Raw genomic sequence first — 27,461 nt, forward strand, 5'->3', positions numbered from 1 at the left:
CATAACAACTATACGTTCTCTAGAAAACTTTGAAAATATGAGAATTCATTCAGGAAAAAAATTAATGTTTGTAGATAAGTAGCATCAGTATTTGTGTATTGCAAAGAAAATTCATTATCGACCATAATTGAAATAGCCTGGTTATCTATTAAATCCAGCTTAAGTTTATTCTCTTTGACATTTTAGTAAAGTCATTTTTGGAAAATTTGTAATACACAATTTTAAAATGGGGATTATAATGCGACTCTTGAGAGCTATATCGGAATTAATACATGAAACATTAATTGAGCACATGCGCATTTGACGTTTAAAGGCAATTTCAGATCAAACATTTAAAAAGCAGAAGGCAATCAACACGTTCAATAGTGGGCTCGAAAGTCTTGCACTTAGTATCTATACTTAGACAAGAGATTCGCATTTATAACCCGACGAAAAATCGTTTATTCTACTGTTAACAAAAATATCAAAACTTTTAAAGTAACTCTGAATGTTCTCGTGTTTAAAAGCGGCCTATTATTGCTGATTTTTGAAGCAGGAAATAAAGCTTGAACATAAATATATAAAACTATTGTTAACTTACCATTTAGTTGTTTAATTAGACTGGCTTTCTTTTAGGTGGGTTTTTGGTAGAACGTTAAAAAAATATGGCCGTTGTTTTTTCCATCCCTCTTTTTCCAAATACGCAGAGCAAGGCTACTCGCTCCTGTATAATAGCTACTCATTGACATTCAAAAATGTTTTATTTCTGTTAGCATCCGTTGGCCTTTGTTACATGGCCTGAAGGCTCTCCAAGTAGAGGCATTTTTAATGGTGAGCAGTTAAGATTATCCCGCGCAAGGATTATTTTTCCTAAAATTTTCTGTGGAAACGTTTTCACCATGAGTTTGACCCAAAGCAATAAATTATTTATAATTTGTTTGCATACAAGCAGTCGTTTTGACTGATAAAAGTAGAGGAGAAGTCATGAAATTGCATTGACTCTGAGATACAGAATACAATTGCCAGAATAGAAGATGTTACGCAGAAAACAGCTCTGGTATTTTAAATATCACGTACTAGAGAACCATAGTTTTCGAGTGCATTCCTTTGGACGTGACTCACAGTTTCGGGATGATAATGGCTACAATGTCACTTTTGCGACTCTTAAAACTGTACCTCGATCAAATATCTCAAGTTCATTTTTGCGTTTGATTCCTTTTGTTCAGACTTACTCCATGGAATTAATACATCTTATATCACGGTTGTTTCAGCTGCCCTCTGCTTGGTCTGCCACATTATCGGCCTCTATTTTTACTAAATCAAAAGAGAGATGGTACTTTTTTCCACACTTTATTTTACAAGTCGACCGGTTTCGTCGCATAGGCGACATCATCAGGTCTGACCTGATGATGTCGCCTATGCGACGAAACCGGTCGACTTGTAAAATAAAGTGTGGAAAAAAGTACCATCTCTCTTTTGATTTATTAGAATGGATTTCCACAAAGTGAAGCCTGAAACCATCGAGTTTAACTCTATTTTTACGTTTTCCAGAAAAAGTTTGATTGTGATCATTTTTAAATTACTTGATAATCTTTTAATTCAACTGCTTCAAAACTACATGAGCTTAGTAGTGAAGTAAATATATGGGCGTTTTTAATGCGAAAGATGTGTCCTCTATCATAGTACAAATATGTCTTTCCTGTTGTAGAAATAAATATTTTGTATGATATCAAACTTAATTAATTTCATTTGGGATTTGCTCAAAACCAGCGATTGCTGGCCGAAATTTAAAAATATTTGAAACATTGAACGCTGAGTTATATTTTAAATCCAAGAATACACATATGTGTAGAAAACTAGTAGTTCCGGCAACTTATAATGTTGTGAATGTGTACCAGTGAGTGCTAAAAGGCTTAAATATTTCTTAACGTCCGATAAAATTTCCATTAGTCACAAAAATTGTGTGTTGCACGCTTCAATACAAATTTCGTAAACTGGTAGTCAACACATAAGTCGATCAATAGATGATTTGTTTTCATTGACAAAGCCATCACAGCTCAGTTTATGAGAAACCTATGTTGAAAATAGTTCTCTACTGAATTCCCTAGACGGCCATAGACATCCAAATTCTCCAGGAGGAAATTTCTTCAGGTGGAATGACTTTGGAGGAAAATGCACGACCTATATAGGTGCTTCTTTGGTCATGTCCCCTTTAATAAGGAGAGACTTATCTTCGAAGGCTTCGCGGCTTTCGGTATTCTTCTACGAAAGCAGATCCTCGTAGAGGAATCCCGGAAGCCATGAAGCTTTAAGATACTCATCGCCGCTAAACCAGTGCTCAAGCCCTTGCCTTTCTCGCCCAATTCGGTCTCTCCTTGGCAAAATGAGCACTTTTAAGCGCCTGGGAGTGGGTAACCATCCTCTCGGTTGAATATTTGCGGGTGGTTAGATACTTCTTTGGCTTCTGTAACGAGGCGGGAGCGATGGAGACTCTTCGATGGCAATTCTTCTACCTTGACGAGATTTTGGGGAAGGCTTCGGGACGCTGAGGGAACATTTTCAGCCCAAACTTGATTCATCTAGAAAGTCTTGAATGAAGACGAAAGGTTACCCAAAGAATCTACCGTTAGTTAGGGTTAACAACCCTTAAAGAATAAAAAGGTAACTTTAAGTACATATTGCTAGAAAAAGTATTACATTTTTTCATTGTAATATATTAAGCAATCAAATTCCGCCAAAATTTGAAATTTCTGATTATATCCTATGGGTTCAATTTTCACTGCGTGGAAGTTTTATACATCCTTAATAACAGAAGGATGAATGTATTTTCCACAGAAAAGCACTAATTGGTACAATGCTTATCACCGTAATACGGCATCATCAGGTCCCTGTTGTTGGCATCTCACAAGAAAACGCGTTCTACCAAATACTAAAATTCCATGGAAAAGTACGTTTTTCTTCTGCTATTATTTATACTGGAGAATAGTAGCTGTAAAAGATTACAGAAAATTTTATTTCTATTTAGAAACACATTCTATACTCAGTCGAAATTTGGTGGTGCCTGACCATCACAGTTTAAAGCCCTTATCCCTATCGTTATTCAAAAGAAGTATGCAAATATATTCATCGTTCCAGAGACGTGAAAGGGTTAAGTAAATACCTATACAGAAGAACAGCGAGGACAGCATATAGTACTCCATAACAGGTCGTACTTAAGCTTTTTTTGATAACATACCCAGCGGAACTTCCATGGCCATTTACCCAGACAGCCACCAAGAGATTACAACAGTGAATGGTCCATCCTCAGAACTCCCTCAAGTGGTTCCTAAAAGTGAGACGGTTATCAAGGGTCACACCCAGGTACTTTACTCGGAGGGATTGAGGAGGCGTTGATCCTAGATCTGTCGGGAATGGGGTGATGAGCTAACCAGCACCGTTATTGGAGCTGGAGAACACTACAAATGAGAATTTCAGGAGATTAGAGTGTTAAAATCTCCAATGATGATGCTCAGGGTCCTTAGAAAGAGGACAAGGGGTACAAATAGCTGCACTGCACATCAGGTCTTTAGTCCTGCAATTAACACGTGTAGTATACATGTATGGTAATTTGTTTCCAGTTGGTACAACATATTAGGAGTATGGCCTCATACCCTGTGGCCATGTACTCATCCATAATGGGCAGATCCTTCCTCTCTAAGTCTTTTTCAACTAGTACATATGTATCTCCTGAGTTCCACCATGAGCTGGGCTTGGAAAACTCCTGAAAACAGAACAAATCAATGGCTGCTCTTTGGAACATGAGAAAAGATAAAAATGCTTTGCTTTGCTTCCAACCCATGGAAAAGAGGGCTATGATACATCACCTTTTCCCACACAGAATGGCAAGAAAATGATCAGAATGCCGCAACCAAAGGGCTAAAATTGGTATCTTATGCATTGATACCTGGCATATTTCAACTCACTGTTTTTCAAGAAAATGCCAAAACAACTCTCTTGAAAACCACTTCAATATGAATTCAGTATAAATTGATGACAACCTTCTCTCTTAAGATCCCATGATGTTATTATCCTTTTAACTTTAAACAGATGCTTATATCCTGCTTTTATTTTGATATTATCAAAATTTCTATTTATAGCAACCAATGTCTATGCCTTTACGATACCTTCAAGTTACATCAGGTTAGACACCAAGGACACCTTGGTGTAGACACCAATTATTTTGGGAGAGATACAATGTTTGTATTTATGTATACATTAGCAGAGGGGCAGCATCTCCATTTGCTCAAAGTATGTTTCATTTCACAGCGGCACCACATGTGACATGACATTAAATACACTATATTGTATACATTTACAATTTATTTGGGAATTTTTTTAGGAAGTCTTTGAATGAAATATTAAACCTCTCTTGCTTACTTACTATTGATTCAAAACAGTGATATTATCGAAGTTTGTAATAAAGGCAACCATTTTCTATGCCTGATACCAGAAAAAATACTAAAGAGTAAGCATTTTTCTGATGAATCAGCTTGCGCTTATAGGGCAAAGTTATACCCATATACCCCCAGCCCATAAGATGCAGGTTGATTTTAGACCACCTTTTAGTGTAAAAAAGTGCATCTTATGGGCTGTGTATTATGGCCATTATTATTTTGATAATGCAATTGCTGAATTATTTTCAGTGGTGAATTGGCAAGAAGTTTGAAGATAGTTCAAGTATTTGGTGATAAAAACTTCATTTTATTTAAATTTGTTAATTAAGCCTAAAATATAACAAATTAACTTCTAAATAAATACATTCCATTGATAACTACATTCTTTCTTAAACGTTGGCTTTGGTTGATTTCTGTTTATGTGTAGATTTTTACATCCCTCAAATTTGTATGTAAATATACAAATTTATGGTATACAATGTCTTTTGAGTGCATGGATCATTTAAGGTGTGCATATACGAGCTGTCATGAGTGATCATTTTCTTGTAGCTATGCCAAATGTGAAGCTATACCGAGGTATGAAACTGGATAATTTTGATGTAATCTTGGCTTTTATTTGGTTTGCTTTTAGTGCATTTTAGGCAGAATATATCTTACTGCTTAGTGCACACATTATTAAGATATTTTAGCCATGTTTTTCATATCCATTTTTATGCATAAAACAATTTTTGTCACAACAGAAATGTATTTGGCACAAGAAGAACCTTTATTAATGACTGGTCATAAGGGCTTTTATGTTGTAAATTACCAAGTTACTAAATTCTGATTTTAATAAGTGAATACTTTCATATCCCAGAAATGAAAAATAATAGACTTTCTCAGTCCTGAAAAGTCTACTTAATTTAACATAAATGGGTATTGCACAAAAATTGTTCCAGGAATGAAATGTTTTGATGAAGTACTACTTGGAATTATGATAATGCATATTGTGCATATTGTTCACGCTGATGTGGTGAATATTATGCACAATGTAGGAAAGGTAACAAGAAGTATTTAGTTTCAGTGGAGATCCAAAGAAATTGCATTAAACTGAAATAGTTTTCTTATACTAGCAGTGTTTTTAGAAACCATTTGCTCTGGAGATTGACATAATAGAACACGCATATTCAGTATATTTCTAAACCCAAGTATTCAACAGAATTTTGACCAACGACTCATGAATTTCAAAATCAGTATACTTGACACTGAATAATTTTCAAATGGCCTTCCCCACCCAGAAAGTTTACTAGTCCAGCATGAAACCTTTGATTGAAAACATAAGGCATTCTTTTACCTTTATTGATCCCAGTTTATAAACTGACCATTGAAAACAAGGGGCCACCTATGTATGAATATTTAGATTATACTTAAATTTTAGAGCATACTTAAATTCATTCCAGTGAACTGACTCTTCAACCATTCTGAAATTTACGCAATTATGAGTTTCAAAAAATGACATGAAAGCTATTCTCATTATTTTATAGAGTTTCAGGACTATTGAAAAAATACATTCTTGAATAGCTTCCATGGACTGTTCTGTGGACTTGGCTGTATCTAAAACCTGTGCACCAATAGGTATTTTGACGAGAACTCATGTTCTTGGCATTGAATGGGAACACATTATAATGTGCATTAATATAATTCATACCCACAGCAAAGAATGCCTTACTCATGATCTAAGTGAGTCCAAATTCAATTCTGACCATCTTTCATCCATTGTGCCAAATTCAAAACTCTCTATGTTCTAACTTTATAGGTTACCCATAGGGCATAAAAGAGCCCCTTTTCAAAATTAATAAGTCCACACAAGGGTTATATGCATTTCATATTTTCCTTTGAAAAAACTGGTTAGCTTCAATAAGTAGCACATCTTCCTGCTCTGACATTATTCATGGGGGTCATGGGAAAACTGTGACTGCATGGAAGCTGCAAGGAGACAGATAACAAATACCTGGCTGCTCTGTGAATTACTGAATTTGCTGTGTGGCATTCCCTATGCTTGGTGACATTTAAGCAATTGTGAATAAGCAATCTGCCCGACAAGAAGAAAGATTACACTTTGGAATGTAAACAATTCTGTACAGAGGCACTATAGGGTTCTAGAGAAGTCCATGAATTACCTATGAATGAGGGATCAAAACATTCTATAATGGATGCACTGATTTAACACCATTTACACGTAATATTTCCTAAAATCCTATTGCTTAAAGCTGCTCTTGCCATCTCTCTCTCCATGAGTGAGCATCCACTTATTATTATTGCCCATCTCTCTTGCTATAACTTTTAAATTGTTGGTAGTTATGTTCTGTTGGAGGGCCTTCTTTGAGCAATGATCGAAATAATTTCAATTACCTGGGTGAAAAATACTACTCTAAGTCAGTGGTGTCCACAGGGATGTTAGGACTCAAACTTACTCATTAAAAAGGGTGGAGGGTAAAGAAAAAATTTTCCATAAAGTTCTTAGGAAAATGAATATTTGGCAAAAAATTAAAATTTTTGCTGAGGTGCAATGCTAGGATGATAATATTTATCAGTTATCACTTAGATTGGAGGCTTTTGAGATGTGGGTACGGAGAAAAATGAAAAGGTAAAATGGACATAAATAAAAATGTACAACAGAGTAATGGGTATGGTAATAGAGGAGAGAGAGTTATTGTTAGAAATTCAGAGAGAGCAGGAAAGCAGGATGCAAAGCATTTTGATTGATGATGGAATATTGAAGACTGTGATAGAGGGAGAACATTAGGCATGCGAGTATGGAGCAGTAAAAGATAAATAGTTGAATGGAATGAAGGAAGATAGAATTTATGCCGAATTGAAGAGAAGTTTATTGTATTGCAAGGCAGAAAATATGAAGAGGGCTGGCTAGGTGTATGCAAGATAAAATGACAATTCTGAGACAAAATTGGATGCTCCAAATGGCAATACTCTGTGGAATGCTGATATAGCAAGTAGGAGGTAGAAAAGAATAAGAATTTTATGCAAAATTGAGTGAGGTATGCAGAAATAAAGGACAAATTATTGTGACATATAAAATAGCATTTATGGATATATTTGCAATGCTAGTCTGAACTTGGAATTGTAATAGTGGTCCATTCAAAACCTACCCTAACCCAGTAAACTACTGTTTAAATAATAAAAAGTTTGAGTCTGATTTTTTAGGGGGTTGATTCTAGGGTGAGCTGGTTGGATAGGGGGTGAGTCAATGAGTATGGGTGGGTGTGGGCATCTCTTTACAATGTATAATGAAGCTTAAAAGAGACAAGGACTTATATTTTTATGATGTCTTTACAGCACTCAAACACCCAATTATTTCATGTTTCCTGCATAAGATAATCTATAGTATTCCATTAAAAGTAAAAATAGCAGAGATCCTTATATTGGAAACGATTTTGTTTATTTATTGCCTATGCTGATGTTAGTGAGTGTATTACTGGAGCCAAATGCTTGCTCTGAATCTTTTAGTATAACCCAGATGAAAATATATAACAGAGGCATGCTGTAAAATATTTCCCTTCAACATCAGTTTTCTTTCAGTAATTTGGAAAATACAGTAACCAGCTCTGATTGATGTTAAAATGAGTAAATATTGATGTTTATTCTATTTTGATAACAATTTTCCTTGCATTGAGGATGTTAGAACTATGGATACTAATATGAGGGCAATGATAAAATTTAATGACAAATCTGATAAATATTGTGATTCAATTCTTGACAGACGTGGCAGTGACCTGTAAGCAGAGTAAATGAAGAGGATGATGTTTCCTGAGTTATTCCAATAATAGTTACTGACAAAAAGAGGCAGCAAATAGCCACTACCTAAACTGTTTTGCCAATAATGTCTGTGTAATACCAAAACTGACTCTGTCTATAAGCATCATATTAAAGTTGGGCAATAGACATTATCAGTGCTGACAAATGGATCACACCAACATATTTTGAAGGTCCATAAGAAATGAAATTTCCCCTACATTTAAGTCATACATCAATGGTTAATGCAAGAATAATGATGAAATTTTTAGACCAACAGTCATTGGTAATCAAGATCAGTTTTCTGTACTAAAATGTTCTGGGCATTAGGCCCTTTCAGAAATGACCAGGTTTGACACTTCACATGTCTTTTGAGTGGCATGATTGATCATTTTCGCATGATTTATTTAAGGACAACTAATTAATCTTTATGCATCCTGCTGTCTGCATCTGCTGAGTGGAATGGCAACTAATTTACAATGTCAACTTTTATTCTTAATTTTAAAGGCATTTCCAAGACTTATCTACATTTTTTGATGGATTGATTTTGCTTCCAATTGTGCAAACATGCTTGTGGTAGAGAGACCATTTCTTTTTTTCATTTTTGGTGATTATCCTGCATAATATTTTCCTTAAATAGAAAAATTATCCAATGGATAAGTTTCAGGTATTGTACATGCTGTGATGTAGGGTTTCATGACATGATATCAAATTTTCTTTCTTAAATGAGGAAACACATTTTACCACATGTAGTGGTTACCTATTGTAATATAATTCCTAATGGTTTTATTTTACTGGCTAATTAGAGGATAAGTAACAGGTGTATCACCAAAAATATAACTTGTTGTCACTTGATGACTTGATTTAATGGGTATTATTTTTACTTGAAAAGTACCTATTTTTTGCATTAGCCTGAAATATCTAACTGAATGCAATAAATTTTTATCACACATGTATTTCTGCATGGAGGGTGCATGAGTTTATGAAAATTCAGGGAACATATCTATCTTTAACTCAATTTGTTGCTGAATCTCTATCACAACCTCTTTTTCGCTGGGTACAATGCAGCTAGGATATAGGCAAATTCTTTCTTTAAATTTGGTGTTGCATTTGGGAATTGATATAGTTTTATAATGTTTTACCCTATTTGGACAATAGAGGTTTCAAAAAGATTTGCTATAGATAAATATTCGGAAAGATAATTACTATGAAGGTATCCATTACAATAATAATGGTACCTCTTTACACTTATATTTTCAGGTATATTTTTTAGAATTTGACATGTTTTGTTATTTTGTTCCGGTACATAATGTATAGTAATATTGAATAAATGCTATAATATATTTTAGCAGAGACACATGTGCCAAGAAATTCCAATTTTAAAAAAATTGAATTTTTGCTTTTTTAAATGATTTTTTCTTTGATTTAAAGTTACTGAGATTGCTTATATTTTGATCATTTTTACTTGATATTTAATGAATTCTATAATCCCGAGTTGAATTACGTTTTTCTGTACTATATTCTTGCCTCTGAGTTTTGTCACCAATTTCAAAGCAGCCTGTTAAGAAATTATTTGTTAAGGTTAAATCTCATCTAGATTAGGGTTGATCAATTACTACTTGAACAGAATCAATGGGAATGGAGATAATTGTTAAAATATTACCAGGAAAGCCTCTCATTCTGTTGCTAGGAATTTTATTCCCATTTCCTAAATGGTGGTAAAAAAAATTCAAATTACCTTTTTTTAATTTCTAGGTGAGCTTAGTCGGCCCCATAGTGAAGCCAAGGTATGGACCCCTCCAGGACCATCTTCACTGCCTGGTGATTTCCCAACCACCAAAGAGCAAGCTAGAGTAGTGCCATGTGACAGCCCTGCCCAAGTAGATGAGATGCCAGGTATCTTCGGTGTAGGATTAAAAAATGTCCCCTTAACAAGTTAAATGTCTGTCGTCAGTCATCAAGGGACTTCTTGTCTAACCTAGTGTCATCAGAAACATTTTCAACCGCTCACATTATGCACAACATTGTAACTCAAACTGTATTTTTATTTGAATCAGTGTGTCAGCTTATCATCAACTGTTAATTTTTATTTTGTTATGATCATTAACCCTAATGATGAAAATAATCTTATGTATCTGTTCCACTGAAAAAATGTACAGCTTTTGCTTATCTGCAAGAATAAATACTGATTTCTGCTTTTTAACTCATCACTTTTCGCTTTGTTCCTCCCATCAGTAGTTTCCTTCTTGTGTAAAAGAACCATTTTTCATGGCTAGTCTCATTCAATTCATGCCGACCATTCCTTAGTGCACCATTTTACTTGGCTGTCATTTTAGTAATATAATCATGATATTGGATGTAAATTCATCTTGGTTGGGTGCATTTATTGTTGTTGTTATTATAAGTTTTAATGGCCAGTGCATGGTGAAAGTCATAAAAGTCTCATATTCCAGATAAATGAGGATATTAATATGTAAAAGGAATTTTAAAATGTCCTTAACTTCCCCGCAAAACATAACCACTATTATATGAGTATTAGATATGATCTAGAAGTCATAGTGATGTGATAGTGGCATCACTATTATATCACTATGATCCCAAATCCCCATGTAATAGTGTCTTTGTTATGGTAATATTTTGCAGGGTTTATTTAATTACAAAACATTGTATTATTTTTGGGCTACTTATTTGCAGTAGTGATATTTGCAACCAAGATTATCAATGTTGCAAAGCATATTTTTTCATCATTTTCTGCACTGAGAATATTTTTGTTCAAGATTTCACATCCAATGCTGGCGATATTTCAGAAAATTTCTAGTTACCAGAAATTGTGACTTTAACATGGTGAAAGCTTTAAAATTATTCCTGATGTAGGCTTATGATAAATTAACTATTCACTTGGAAATGAGGCTTAGAATAATATTTTTCATTCATGAATTCATCTTTTCCTAAGCTATTCTTTCACTTTTTAAATTACTGATCTGTTTTTTTATCAGTGTCGTAAAGTTCGTGATTAAGTTTTTATATGTTGCTTGTGCTGTATTATTAATTTCATAGCTGAGTAATATTTATTGCCAACAATATCATGTGCAGCTAAAGAACATGTTTCCCTCTTGATTTGCAATTGATGTATTGATGGTATTTTAAAATGCTTTACAATTCTGCTTGATTAGGAAAGAGCATTTGTATGAATTTTAGTTTCATTTGGTCATTTGGTATGACTACTAAATTTACTCTGATAATTGCAAGTATCATAAGCAGTCAGCATTAATGATAATTTATAATTTTTTAAAAACTCAATAGGTGCAGTGCTTTGGTCAGAGCACTTACATATCTTAGATCACATACTTCTAACTCAATTTGTTGAATGGCATGCCCATATGTTCTACATTTAGAGTACCGTAATGCCAATATTCAGCCAAATTCATAATATTCCCTTGATCATATTTTATATCACCCACCTCTCCTTAATAATGGATGTATTATCACCCTCCCACAGTTTATGTTGCTAGCTAAAGGCTTTTACTTCAATTCATAGTTTCTTAATTTCTAAGAAATTGATTATGTTTAAGAATAAATGTTAATAATACACAATACTGCATCTGATTTATAAATTTTACTTAACTTCACCAAGATATTCCAAATAATTGTTTTTTTTGAATTAGTAAATATGCTGTTTCAGAATATGGTACATTTCTTAAAGTCGCTTGTGGTTATGTTAGTTATTTGTATGTTTTGTGAATTTTAATCTAATCCTTTAAGTAATTAGATCATCTTCTATTTAGTCAGGAATAATAGTTCATGATTCATAAAATCATAGTCAGAGCTAGTGTCTCACCCTTTGATTGCCATCATTGGAGGCTCTGAATTATTCACAATGTTTTCCTGCTGGGACACAATCAAATTATGAGCAAATGTTTATAAGTATTATGTACATGTATATAATATCTATTACAACCTATATTTTTAAGAGCCTATTGCTTTAAATTCCATCATAAGTGCCCTGCCATAGCTATTGTGCCAAATATTTGATTGTAAAGCATTTTGATGTAGCAAATTGACTTTATAAGACATATTGAATGAGTTCCTGTGGAATAGGAATTAGAATAGGATGAAGAGGGCAGTGATTAAAATATGACTGGTAGAGAAAATCACATTTCTGGTGCACCCAGAGACCATGTTCCTATGAAATCAAAACTAGCCAGTAAATGGTTAGCTTTTACTCAGCCAATTTCATTCATCTGAAATTGCTTCCAAAGTTTTTACCTCGTATTACTCTAAGAGCAAGGGGAAAAACTTAAATTTAGAACATTCAGGTAATTATATCTGCTATGAATGGTGCATGCTACATTTACCCTGTCTCCTTACTGATTTTATCTACGCCCTTGAAAGAGAAAATCCTATTGTATTTTTCCTATATTTTATAGTAACAGTGATATAGACATGACAGCTAAGTTGTTGTCATAGATGGCAGGCATCTATTCCACATATAAGGAGCATCCCTAGATTTATTTTTCACCTGCTAGAGATATTTGTAGTCCTCTTTCTTCCTTCTCAGTCATACCATTTTCTCTAAGCAAGTGTTCCCTGCCGTTATAGCAAATGAACAATATATTTTATTTTAGAATGAAGCATTATATTATACAGTTCAATATACATATACTGTATATTTCAATGACTAATGAATTCTGAAAGCTGTTGCTCATTTCATTATCCTATTCTCACCATATATTTAGTAAGTCTTAATTGCTTCACAGCTCTTTCAGTGACAAAACATGGAGAATTATTTCACTCCTGAAATGAGCTACTGCTAAAGCTGCAGTGTTGACACACTGAATTCATCATCCAAGCAGTCACAGAGTTTCCTCTATGCAACACAAATGCCACATAAAAATGCCCTGGCAACTATTTCACTTATGGGTTATTTCCTGGAAGATAGAATATTTGACTGTTGTGATCCATTTATTCCATTTGAGTGATTTGAACTTTTTAAAAATTATTTTGTGCCTATTGCATCATATATAATGTCTATGTAGTACCACTGAAATCCAAAAGTTTTAGAAATTACTCATATTGCATCCTTCCATTATTTATTGAATTAATTTGTTTCCTTATTTTAGTGGAATTTTTACTGCGTAAGTAACATCAGGCCATATCATCTCTATGAAAGTTTACTCCATAGAGCATATTGCTGTAACCTTTCGACCCTTAGTGGTATTGGCAATCATTTTTTTGCGCTTCAAATTAAAAATAATAGTGCCTAAGACTCACTTAAAAGACGAGTCAGGAACTGAAGAATATTTATTGCTCTTGCAGTTTTTGTGAATGGTATTGGCTGTGATGACTGAAATGGCTCATATATATGCATAGCATTATGTACTGACTGATAAAAAATGTGAACATTTTCATTAGAAGAGCCAATTTTATGGAAAAATATTACATGGGTATGAGGATATTATTGAAAGGTACTTAACACACATTTTACTGGTCTGCCAGTACAAAACGTTTTAGGAGTTTAGAGTTAGTCATTTTGAGAAGCAGAACTTGTGTCAGGCCTTTGCTTTAGGTTTGAAAAAATCAATTAAGGCTGAGGCATGGAACTTGCTACAGCATGAGATGAGATACAGATCCCATGTTTTCTGGTTTTTGCGCCTTCTGACTGGATCAGGAATCACTTCTGTCAGAAGAGAATGATTTCTGAACTGACTTGTTTGAGCTAAAAGGCATCCAGATCTCTGTTATTAATGACATATATTAATGGCAAGTCCCTTCCTCTCTGTAACAGATTTCAATCCCTTATCAGCAGCCCCTCAATTAGAGGTAAGTTTCAGATGTCCCCTAGACATTATTGCATACATTTTTAGACTTCTAAGGCACTTCTACATGCTGTAAACAACTTCATCACACACTTTCATATTTCAGCTCTTCATGCTTTCCAGTCCCATTCATATAATCCAAATTATATTCAATTTCCACCCTGACCTACCTATCATCCTCTATTATATCAAAGCCCAAAATATTAGCACTATCAATCAACATCTTTTTCATCAACACTTCCTGCCTTTGTCAATTTTACCCCTCTCTCTTCTTTGACCATTTCCAATACTTCTTCCTTCATGTTCTACATGATCCAGATTATTTTCTCCTCCCTAAATACCTCCCTAAATAACCTCCTATCCTAACTACACTCTTAAAACTTCTCAATAAACAGGTAACATAGTAATATGTTGCAAATCTCCACATCAAAGTAGTTTAAATCTTTTCTTCGTATTTTGAAATAGAGCCTCTACCATCATTTCCCTCCTTCCTGTGCATGCATATTCTACTAGCACAATTCTTTTTCTAACATCCTTATTACAATGTTCACTTTTGCCCCAAATAATGACCAATTACCATGAATTATTCCACCTACCATTATTTATCTCTCCTAATTAAAGTTTTTACTTAGCCTAAATGCTTTGGAGGTTCTCATTGCATAATCTTTGTTCATTTCTCAAAATATTTCATGGAGCCTATAATATGCTCAAAGACTGCAGCAACCTCATTGAATAGGATTCATCACCAGGAAATCAAATTGATTCAAACAATCTAATATCTACTTGATGTTCTGATCTCACCGTGGGATATCATCCTTACAAGCTCCAATAAGATTCTTCTCAATATTTGTTCCCATTAATTTTCTCAGTAATTCTATGTCTTCACTTGTTCTCCTCACATACCTACTGATGTTCAGACCTCCTTACAATAGTTCATCCATTGCATAGGTCTTGAACATTAATTGGTGAGAGCATATAAGCCTCAATTTTCCTTCTTTAATCTGACTTTTTTGTCGGCTCATGCCCTAAGTTCCTTTACCAAAAGTAGGAGAGATGGCAGTGGGCTAGTTCACTCAGCAGTTTCTTCTATGAAAATGGAATAGGAGCTTCTGAATTCAGTTCTGTGAGGAATAGGCTTCCATCATAATCCTACACCACAGGACACAATTCCTTTTGAATCTGGAGTGATTGAGATTTTAGGTCCAACTATATCTTTGAGGATAGGTGCTTCCAATTAATGATTATCTCATGGAATGCCAAGGGGCTCTCTCAAATGTACACCCTAGACTGAGTTAAATATCTCCTGACAAACAGGGCTTCCACATGGAAATCCTGTTTGTCTGGGGATACCTCATGGGTTAATCAATGCATAAGCTCACTGTTATTACGAGAGCAGTGGGGACTCATGGTCCAACTCTATTTTTTAGTCATTGGTTACATTCTGTTCCAGGTTATATTGTTAGCTGATGCAATTTCACCCAAGTGTTTGGAAAAGGGGTCATTCCATCACTCTAGAGTCTTTTGTTGTGCCCTCTTTGGGTAATTACCTGATGAGTCAACGCCTGGAAATATTTAATGAATTGCATAAAGGGATTTCATTTGAAAATTATCATGTTATTCTGTGAGTATAGTTATGCCGATTTGGTGAGGGACAGTGAGACTTTTCAGTTGGCTATGAAGGTCATTTGATTAAGTCGTGCCAGCTCGGATGTGGCAAGCATTGGCCATTTAACTCCCAGAAGGGCCATTCCATCAACACCATTCAACATGTATGTGTCTGCACCTCAGCCCTAAGTCTGTTCACTTCCTTCCTACCTGCAGGGCATCTGCAGCCGACAACCCGGGCAGTGTAAGTTCCAGCTGGAGCTCCCTTAGGAGAGTGTTTGTCATAGGGGCCAAGCAGGGACCTGCCTCTCTCTCTCCACCCCACCATCCCTCCTCCTGGAGGGAGGGATGGTGGGGTGGAGTGGATAAAGAGGGGCAGAGGGTTTGAGAATATAGGAAGGATTGCACAGTTCATGGAATATGGAAAATAACCCTGATTGTTTACATAAATCGATGTATGTAGTGCTCAGATGTGAGTATGGGTCACACCTATGATGGCCGGCACCCTTTCACCTTTTGTTTTGCAAATTATTTTTGGCATCTTTAGACAGCCCTAGGAATGCTGTTAAAGTGAACTTTTATTTCTGTTATGGAAATGCTGTAGGTACTCACATAAGAACCAAGAACTCCTTTAGTTTTATCCCTTGAAGTTCTTTTGAATATTCAATTGTATTTGCTAACAATTTCACCTTTGATTTGTGGTTGAGGGAAGTTTTACAAAAATATTAAGAACTTGGGTCATCGTAATTTGGATAGAGAGTCTTAGGTCCTGAAATTCCACTATTTCATCTGCAAGAGTTACAAGTTGACTTGCTTTTACTGCTGGTGAAGGAAAATTATAACAAATGAGCTGCTTTCAGAAATGATAAGAAACATGAAAATGTGATTATAAGTTATTCTTGAACTGATTGAGCAACAAACCAACTTATTACATTCTCACAGGGCATTAGTATCTACTGATTTTTCTGATCTTAACATACCCCAATGGTCTAAAGATCGATAAGAATTAGGTTGGGCAATAGAATAAGTATTGAAAATTCAATTTTTATGCTCTTAAGAGAAGCCCACTACTGGTGATGAGTATATCTTTGAGAGAAGCTTGCTAATGTAGTAGTTACTAGATTTTTCGAAGCCAGAAGTAGCAGCCTCTCCACAAGTTGCTATGAACTTATTAAAAGGAACATATCATTGGGTCACTAAAATAATGAGGATGAGATTGTGCGGACCAGTGTTCCAGGAACAAACCACTGACCAGTGACTAGTACAAGTGGTAAGTAACTCCAGACCGGTAGTTTGTTTTTTCCTCCAAGATGGTATTTTCATGATTCAAGCAAGGTTTAATTTCAAAGATATAAAATTGGAATAGTCAAAGTACATAAAAAAGGCCTGGGAATTGAAATTGTTCTGTCGCATATTAATATCTGTCCTCGCATGTTAATTGCTATCTTACTAGTATAACTGGTGGATGAATTTTATTTATCTTAATAATTTCTTACTATTACCACTGACAGATCACTATTTCATGTGTGAAAAAAATCGTAATTTTGCTCTCCATCCCCCTTAAAGGATTTATTTAAATGAGCCATTAATATCATCTAAATTTATCTTTTCAAGCCTAAATATTGCAACATGCGAAAAGTAGCCAACCATTTTGGAGGAAAATACTTAAGCAATTTAAATGTAATTTCATAAAAGTTTTGGGTGATATTTCTACGTACTTCCTTTACACATACTTATATTGGATACAGAAAATGAGCACGAAAACATTTTTGTTTAAATATATTTTTACAGATTAAACGATTAAATCATGGGCTATGACAATTCACGCACACAGAGATGTCTAGTCCAGCTGACACATAAAGGAAGGCAATTCAATCTCTTTGCTCTTCTTTTTCACCACAATTTTGATCGAATTTTATGAGTAATATTCCCGCATCTGAATGTATTTGTTCACTCCCACATTACAGCTTAGCACACATTTTTATCAAGAGAGTCCATTTGCAGCACGCAACATTCACAGAACTTTACTTCCTCTGTACATAATAAAGCCCATTGAAACCAGCTTGAATAAAATTATTTTAATGTAGGCATGGATAAAAATAATTCAAACCAAATATTTCCTTCAATCAGGAATTATATCCTTCAGCTTCTCACTCCCTCAATGTGTACATCCACTCGTTAATTTTTGAATTTTAATTTGTTCTAGTTGTCTATTATTGCATCTATGTATGAAATTAGATGAGTTTTACGTAACTAATCATATTTAAATTACTAGCCTGCAAGCATATTTACCTGTCCTCTACTGAATTAATTAGTTTGCAGCAATTTTAGATTGGTATGTAAATTTATATTTATTGCAGCATGTCTTAAGAAGTTGTTCATCCTACATAGTGTTAAACGCTACACCCACACGTCTTTATAAGGTTTTTAGTATATATTGCCCTCCCAGAAGACATTACGCAAGCATGTCGACACTTCCAAAGCACCATGCACTTTGTGAAATGATTATTTAGAATCCAGGAGATGACCAAAGAATCAGATTAGCATCATATTACTTTTGGTCTCCATCAACCATACTATCCCTTTTGAAGTCAGCTAATGTGGATTACGGGAGGTTGTTGTCTCGTAAGAGTTTCTAGGCCTCTTCACGCACTCCTGTCGAGATTTTTCCCCATTGAGAAAGCCTGTTGGTACGCGATTTCTCGTCTCTTCTCGTGTAGGTTCGCATCACCCGCGGTGTTTCCTCGCCTATGATTTCATGTCTCCCAGAGCTCAAACGTCAGCGGTAGTCGCAATCCTACGACTCAAGGCGCCAGTCTGCTACATTTAGAACCTCACATTAGCGAGGATACGCCTTCTGTTCCGTCGCCACCTCACCGTCTCTCCGCAGCCGAAGGGATACTGTTGGCGTGGTGGCTAGTGGCTGCCTGGATCACTTTGCTTGAAACCCAGTGATGTTAGAATTTTGCAGAGGTGTCCCGAATTCTATTTGGAATCCCTGCGTCTACCTTCACGTGATACACTGAAAAACACCGTCATGGTGTGCGGACTGATGGTTACAAAAATGTAACATTACGAAATGAGAAAATTTTGCGTATCAAATTCTAGGAAAAATGACCGTTAAAATTAGTAAAAAAGATCATGCAACAAAAACGCTTGCTATCACCGAAGAAGTAATTATTTAGTTTATTAAGGAAGATTAAAACCAATATTAACTGCGTAAGGAACAGAAAAGGAAATGCCGAAATCTTGGGAAACAAGTAATAGGTGTGGTTTATTCACACAGCTAGAAAAAGAAAGAAAACGGAAAAAGGAACCCTATTAAGACTATTCCTTATGATGCTACTTATTTTCCAGCTGATGTGGACCGTGGCTGTTTCTTTCTCTTATTGTTTTATGGAAAGATATTATCGTAATGAAATGTCGTCGCGAAACACATTTAAAACACCGTTTTAAATTCTAGATATCTGATTTTTAAAATCTTGTCTATAGTAATATGATGAAGTTGGAGTGCTTGAAATGTACTGTGCGTCTTCGGGAAACTGATACTTAAAATCTATTTAGGAAATATAATTTATAAACTAATCATTTTTGTGGGATTTGTTCCGGCTAGTTGTTATTTCCTCTGCTCGGACAGAATTAAGTCTCCCACTCCGTGCGTCACCACCTCATCTGAGATTTTGGGGATGATTACGTCATAGGTTTCTTTGACAACTACGCACGCATACAGCTGTGGGTTCTGCAACCGTGCGCTCCTTCGCTAGATGCCCGAGGTGGCCTCACCCAAAACTTCTTCTTTCCATAATGATTTTTAGAATAGTCTCCCATGGATTAATAAGCATCAATTGAATATCGTAAAAATTTAATTTGAAGTTATATTGGTCCGTATGCGCAGGTGCAGTGGAAATAATAATTTTCTGCGCTTAAAAATATTTGTAAGAGACATTGAACACATAATGACCTAATTATGGCAATATTATTAGCAGATATTAAGAGTAATACAATTTTTCAAACCATTTAGAAGCACGGAAGGATTAATATTCTATATTTTTTCAATGCGTACATAACCTCCCATATGTCAGAGGACTAGAAAATGGTAGACTATAGCTTAGGGCCTGACAGTTAAAGAAATATCCAAATACACGAGTGACCACACGGAACCGGGTGGGTGTGAATCCACCTGGTTCCGTGTATGTTCGACACTGTTCGGGGATAGGGAAAATGTATTCATGGAGGATTAAAATAACATTTACGGTGTAATTATATTGAAGATGTATTGCAAAAGCAAATTATCTCATATTATTAGGCATACAGAGACCTACCTCTCAAAGCGATGTACCAATTTCAAGTTAATGCCGGATTTCCATCAAGAAAGCCTCATAATAGCACCAACTCTTTTCCAGGACCTATCCCTCGGTAACATTTACAAGATGATATTCATAAAATTCGGAATTAAATATGCTTCTGCTGTTAAAACCTTGTCACTTGACCTTTCAATTTAGGAAATAAGCCTTATGTACCATGCTTCGCCCCAGGTATGTTTCATGTTTAAGCATAATGATGGAACACGACTGACTTCGATTGATTAAATTGAATTCTCAACCAACAGTCATTTAATTTGTGGGGTGTCTCTTTTTGGTTTGTTCGCTTTTGTTCATTTACTATCAGCAGACGCATCAAGCCGAGGCAGTGCAAATAGGACTGTCAAGTTTTACAAATGAATCATGATGGTCTGAACTGTATACGGGCGAATGTGACATAGATAAGTATTACTCCACAACCGCAAAACCGTCTTATCGTCGCTTGATGTTAACCGAGCTGCTTTTGATGCCAGTGCCTTAAAAATCATATAATTGTATTCTTTGTCAATATTGTTCGATATATTTCTTCAGGAAAACTAACACGTTTGTAAGATGTGTTGTAGGTTTTTGGTTTTAGGTTAGACATTGTTTGTAGTTTAAAGATGGAAAGTTACCTCTTATTACGTGATTGAATAGGCTACAGTGAAAACGTGAATAATACGGAGGCCCTCTATGTTAATCCGTGAAAGAAGATGAGATGATTTTTGAGATATTTCTAAGAAGCGCAAAAGAAACAGAGGACATTATATGATGAGTAATTCTAAGAGATACTTCAATTTTCAAATATAAGCTGCACATTTCAAAGGGAGAATAACTTATTGTGAGACCTTTTTTTAAGATAAATTTTACAGAAGGCTTCAATATTAAGAGTTTTCTCATTTTTATTATTCTATTTACTTTAGTTTCTAATCACTGATTTTATTCTGGCATATTACCGATTCCTCTACCTTCTAAAGTAAGCAGGTACATTGGGGAATATTCTTTCAACTAATTTCCTTACAATGTAGCGCAGATCTTCGTAGCTCTGACTTGCTTATAGAATGTATATATTTATTGATTGCTTAGATATAATTTTGCCATGTAATAATTTCATAAATGCATGATTTCATTAACCATATAACAATTTGAAGTAACCCTCATTCTCACAAAATTTGAAACTCAAGGAATTATCATATTCATCACCTACCCATTGTACTTGTAGGCTAGTAAAAAAATCATGCTTCAGTAGATATCGTTCACCATAACCCGCCGAACTGCAGTTCACGGGTTACAAAGGCTTTTATGAGTGTAGTGCTCTCCTTGAAAGATGTAAATTTTTAAAAAGCTTTCTACTCCACAAAAAATTTCATAATTAATATTTGATTTCGATAGCAGATCGATTTTTTCCCAATTCGCTTTCGGCGTGGTGGTTCGGGCATACATGTTTTGTTATATTATAAACGTTGCTTTCCCTCTTAAAACAAACCCAAATCATTGTAATATGCTTGAATTTAACTAAGAATCCAAATAATGGGCCACAAATATAACGCATATGGCTAATAACTGTGTTCTTATGTTTTCATTCATATAATATCACAGTATTGTTGACTTTAAAATCTCTCAAGTGGGATGGATTTATATGATATGGTATTTATTGTTCACTTCGATCATATAATTTTGGTTTCCTTGGGTTGAATTTTTATCACTATACTTTTAATTTTGTTATCCATTGCCGCAAATGGTAATATGTTTAAACTTTTGGGATTAAACTAGAGAAAAATATTTGTTTCTACTACCAGCTGCTTTCATTTCCGCAGGATGGAAATCCCCCGTTAGTGAGCCCATTGCTAGCACCGCAGCACCTAACCTAAAATCAGTGAATGGCCATGAAGAAATGAATGAACACGATGCTGCCACCCCGGAGAAAGTAGAAGATAAACGAACCCCTAAATTGATGCAGACCTCTGAGGCGGAAAATGATTTCCCACAGTCATCTTTGCCTCTTTCAGACACCGCTCAGGAAAAGAGTTTGACTGCTGAATGTGAGAAAGTGACGGTTGGTACAACTCTAAAAAGTTTGGATGATCCATCATTAGGATCCGAGGCGCAACCACCAGTTGAGCCAGTGTTGGAGGGGGGAGTATCTAGCGTAGCCTGCCTTGAGGCGCCCCAAGTGCCCGCAGACGCCCAGCCTGCTGCAGATGAGCCATCATCCACTCCTACCCAGCCTGCCACTATGCCGGCTGCTTCACAGGGTCACCCCGTTGCTTCCTCTATGCCGGCGTCAGAGGCTGGCCCCTCGGCTGGCCCTTACAGAATTCTCGAGGCTCCTGAATGCCAAGAATCTCCTATGAAAGCTCTTCCTCCATTAGTATCCCCTTCTTCTGGTCGCTCATTAGCCTCCGATGTTCTTGAGAAGGCACGGACCAGATTTGACAAATTCTGGGGTAAGGGTAAAGATTCCGAAGGGAAAGTTTAAAAAGAGATGTCATAAGAATTTTATTGAATTAGTTAAAGTCCATTATTTTACAGTGCCCTATATTGATATATCATAATTTTAAACTTTTTGGTATGCAAATTAGTATCGGGAATTTTCGACAGTGTTATTTGATTTGCCATTCAATGTTTGCATATTACATAGTTTGAAAGACTGAATATCATGTTGTACTTGTAAGAATACCATATTAAACTCCCAAATTGAATAAACAATGGCTTTTTGATTTTCGGCAGTTAAATGGAGTTTATGTGGCTAAGGGTAATAATAGAGCTAACAGTATCCACAGCAACAATTTTTAGCAAAATATTTTCCAGAAAATGATACTCCCACCTGCCATGCATATTTCTTTGGAGTTAAATGACGCATTTATAAAATAATCTATTGAATAGGTCATTTATATACTTTTGATTTTTCATTGTGTTTAAACGCTCACAAAACCTCAACAAACGACTGTGTAGATAGCGCCGTAAATGATGGGTCAAGGGAAATACCAATTGCATCAAATTTTCATTCTGAAAATCTTTACACATTCTCGGTATTTTTGACAGTTGCCGTTTAACATGAAAGGGAATATCAATAGGTTTCCCCGAATTTATTGAGGTTTATTTTACTTGTGTATTTTTTCACGTTGAGTTGTTCGTGAATGATTATTGTTGTGATGTCTACATTAAAATATATGTGTAATTAAATATATATTTATTGCTGTCAGTTGACTACGGAAGTGTTTCAAATGGTGATGAATAGGGACATGTATTCATAATGTATTCCTTTAGTCTATTAATGAAAGCTGCTTACTCAGAGGGGAAATATTATAAACACTGCCTAATGTAGGTAATTTGTGGTTCTGGTTTCCTCTTTTGCCTGCAAGTTCATCCGCCCAAAGCCCGTTTAATTGGGAAGGAAAATTTTTGAATGTTTAGTCTCATAAAATTTGAGATTGTGCTGGATTAAGCAGTTGATTCTTAAAATGACGTCCATATCAAGCTGAGCTATTTTGTTTGACTCTCATTAAAATGAGATATGTTGTGATGATCCTTTAATTACTCTTTTCTGCACTATTTTACCTTAAAATTAATAAGATGACAGTGGCCCGTCAAAACTATTGTCAGTCATCTGCATGCTGGTTATGTTAATATTATCTTTGTCACAAAAATTGTTGTTATTAGCTTTTATGCTACACACCTGTTGAGTCCTCGTGTTAGATGTTGACGCGTGAATACTAGATCACAAAATTATTGCATATTGAGAATTTTTCTTTTAAATGCCAAATGACTTAGTCTGGACCAAATTGGCATTCGGTTTGTGTCTTTACAAGTCTAAGTAGCTTTGTGCATGGGATGTATTAAAAATTAGCGTTAATTTATCTCTTGTTGATGAATTTCTGACCATGGAAGTTCAGTGGTAATAGACGTATTAAGGTATCACTTTTTCATGGTCAAATTGTTTGTCAAACAGTTGCGTCATAAATATATCTATATATATACATATGTATATATACATATGTATATATATATATATATATGTATATATATATATATATATATATGTATATATATATATATATATATATATATATATATATATATATATATATATATATATATATATATGTATAGATATATACACACACATATGTGAATCACACAGACACATTCACATACACAAGTAGGTACGAGAGTGGGGGCGAAAACAGAATAGGCATCATGTAAAATAAAGTGCTCATGAAGAGCAAATTGAGGCTAGCAGCGCATTGGGGATATTTGAACCAGTGCGTGCCTATTGACTCCTCATTCAAGTGTGATGGGGCCTCCGATGACCCTTCCCTTTCACGCCCCCTGTTTACCCGTTTCGTACCTTCTCTCTTGATGCTGCCAGTTCACAATCCTCCAGATCCTTGTGTAACGGATACTCATGCTTTGCGGTATTTCCTGCATATGTGTATATATGATTTTGAAAATTCGCAGACGGTGGGATAAAACCGATACATGTGTTCAAAGGGCTGGATGGGCTTTTCAAACACCATCAGAATATAGATTTGAGTAGGTAACCGAATTTTCATGCTGACTAGGAAGATCGCCTCCTATGGCCACTTAGGAATAGTTTACCTCTTATCATCCTGATGATCCAAGCATTGAAATCAGTGTTCGTGTTGATGAATTCCATGTGACGCAAACCCAACTATTTCAGGGCAGCCGTGAATGGTTTCATCTTTATTAATGGTCCCAGACGGATGATCAAGTACTGCGCTGATGAACATATGGCAAAGTTCGGAACACTTTGGCGTTTGGATCTCTCGTTTCTGGGAAGCTAGATAGCGTCACGTCAAACACACCGCAGCGCAACTTCGTCAGAATTCATTTTAATCCTGAAATTTTCTGTCGAAGAATTTTTTGATGACATTAGATTTAGGGTAAAATTTGGTAAACGTACCTCCGAGTTGATTCTTTCTAATGGTGAAAACTTTACCCCACAGCCATCGACTTTAGGCGTTTCAACATGAGGAAAATAAAAGTAGAGCATGCTAAAACACAAGTATACACGGAGCTTAGGCAGAAATTGAATCCTCATACAAATAAAATTACGTTAGAAATGCTTGTCTCTTGAGTGGTATACCTTGGAGATTGCTGTGTATGTGCGTTGTTGACACAAGATTAGCAGCCAGCTTTTAGCTCTTCCGGCATTATTTCAGCGGAGAGAAAAAGTTGGAGAGTTCCTATAAGTTACTCGGAAAGGTTTATGCCACTGATTTCTTCCGGTGAATAGGAGTCAGCATTTCGCACTTGAACAACACGCACATATGTACATATATGCACATTCAGGAAATACTTCAGAGAATTGTTACCAAAAATATTCTTCGCCAAGGGAGTAAAATTTTAATCTATTCTTTCTAATTGGAAAATATTATTTTTTTGTAAACAGGAAACAATCTGCCAATAAATTAGGTGCGGCAAGGAATTTAAAAATCCTCCTGCTTCGGTCTCTCTTTAAATTATGAAAAATTAAATTTTCAAATATCTTGAAATAAATAAAAATATATTATTACTTTTAAAATTTTAGTGCTACAGCCAAGTATATTTCTATATTTTTCACCATAAAATATTCTACTGTGCTGTATCATTTTCTGGTGTATTGTTATGTCTACTAAATTTCCAGAGCAGCTACGCAGAATATTGACTCCTGTATTTATTGCCATATGTTAATTCAATAAATGTACAGCTTCATGTGTATGGATGTGTGTATGTGTATTACATTTGATCGAAAAGGGTTTGAAGACTATGTTATTCACTGGTAAAGAAGAACTCAAATGCCAAGATTGAAACCCCTGTGAATGCCCATGTGTAACTAAAGAAACACTTATCAAGTTTATGTATTGGGATATGGTTTTTAATTAGAATAATGTCTTAAATTAAAGAAGGTAATACGGTTAGAAAAGAAATTTCATTAAATTAATCCAATTCTGGAGCATTACTATGATTTTAAATGCAGGTGCAATATGCTCTTTTTCAATTTAACTAATTACCAACAAATTTTGTTGGGTTTAACTCGAGAACACTCTGTATTTTACGTAAAATGTTTACATACTCTCATAATTGTTAGTTTCCAAATCAAGAAAATTTTATAGTGTAAAAAGCTTTTTTCACAGTGAGATGTATCAAATAGACCACAATAGATTTTTATCCAACAAATAAACAACCACCATTGGTGTATTTGTAAAAAAACTGCAGTGTTTAAATCACCATGATTAAATGGCCTTCTTCAGTACTGGGTGTGACCTGTGATCAAAAATAACTCTTTCTATTATCTCATTGAGTTTTACTTTGAAATAAATCTTAAATTATTAAAATGTAAAAAAAACTAAGTAATTTTCTTAAGGATTTTCGTCAAATATATGTGGACCCATAAAGGCTAATGAGTATGCTAATTATGAATTATAGGATGACGTTGATAGCTAAAAATTACAGAGATATTAGTTTTCATTTTAATGGAAGCTGAGAGATCTCTTAGGGACAAATCAGGCCAACTTTTAATAGCAGACCAGGTCGTGGTTCGAATCACGACAAATCACTACGCAATAATAATCAAAAATAATAATATATTACTTAGTAATTTAAAGAGTTTTGAAACTTGCAGCCTTAATTTTGAGAATATCACCAATTATTTTGAATTAGACTCATAATTTTTTTTTAACCTCAGCTTTTGAAAATACCGGAGAAATGCACTAAAATAAAGTAATATTCTTAAAATTGCACGATGATACTTGTTTTCATGGAATTAATTTATTGAATTCTATGGACCTGATTGACGTTTTGTTGCAAAATAATCTCCGCACTTTACCGATGAGATTTCTACCGAGAGAGATTGCTGCCCAGCAATGCGGGTGATTTTTGATCGTTCACTGTCACTGGGTCCCTGTGTTACCTACTCCAGTTATTGTGCACTTATGCAAGAATAATATTTCTTCCCCATAATCTGTTTTACCGTTATTCGGAGGAGCTCGTCAAAGGAATGAACTTACATAATAAAGGCGAATGCCAATTTAAGTTCTTTAACTCACGGTAAGTGTTGTATGGTAGGTAGTGTGTGACAGTAAACGGCGCAAAAATTCCTCGTCAGGGAAGGTCGAAGAGCAGCTACTGGAGAAAACCTAACTTATACTCTCTCCCCTCCTCTTCCTTTCTAATGATTTTTCCTAGCTTCCTCAGCAGCATATCTTCCTCCTTCCCGAAAGATTTATTTAAATTCACGCTAGCCCATTTTTTCTCAACAATTCAACTTCTTCCCTCCAACAAGGAATCAAACGCTTCCTCATCTGTTTTCCTGTTGGTCAAAGCAGAGTGCTTCACCCTCCTCCCGGTTCATATCATGAGCACTTCCGTCTACGAGGGAAAGCACATTCAGACTCATTCATTGCCCGTGTGCAAACACTAGTGGTCCCTAAAACTCCTTTTGCTACCTTATCTCATGCATATTAATATTTAACAAACACGTATATCGTCAATTC

General features: G+C 35.2%; 1 protein-coding gene across 1 annotated transcript in view; it reads left to right on the top strand.

The window, feature by feature from the left end:
* The window catches only part of LOC139685814 (mediator of DNA damage checkpoint protein 1), a 222,783-nt gene extending 198,850 nt beyond the window's left edge, over positions 1-23,933 (top strand). Inside the window, exons 17-19 of the mRNA XM_071582932.1 lie at positions 4,962-4,988; positions 9,957-10,097; positions 21,780-23,933. Of these exons, the coding sequence (XP_071439033.1) occupies positions 4,962-4,988; positions 9,957-10,097; positions 21,780-22,441 (830 nt within the window). The 3' untranslated portion in view covers positions 22,442-23,933. The remainder of the gene's footprint in view (positions 1-4,961; positions 4,989-9,956; positions 10,098-21,779) is intronic.
* The last annotated feature ends 3,528 nt before the right edge of the window (positions 23,934-27,461 follow it).

The sequence above is a fragment of the Hetaerina americana genome, unplaced genomic scaffold (genome assembly GCF_022747635.1).
Source record: "Hetaerina americana unplaced genomic scaffold, ioHetAmer1.1.p SCAF_12, whole genome shotgun sequence".
NCBI lineage: Eukaryota > Metazoa > Arthropoda > Insecta > Odonata > Calopterygidae > Hetaerina > Hetaerina americana.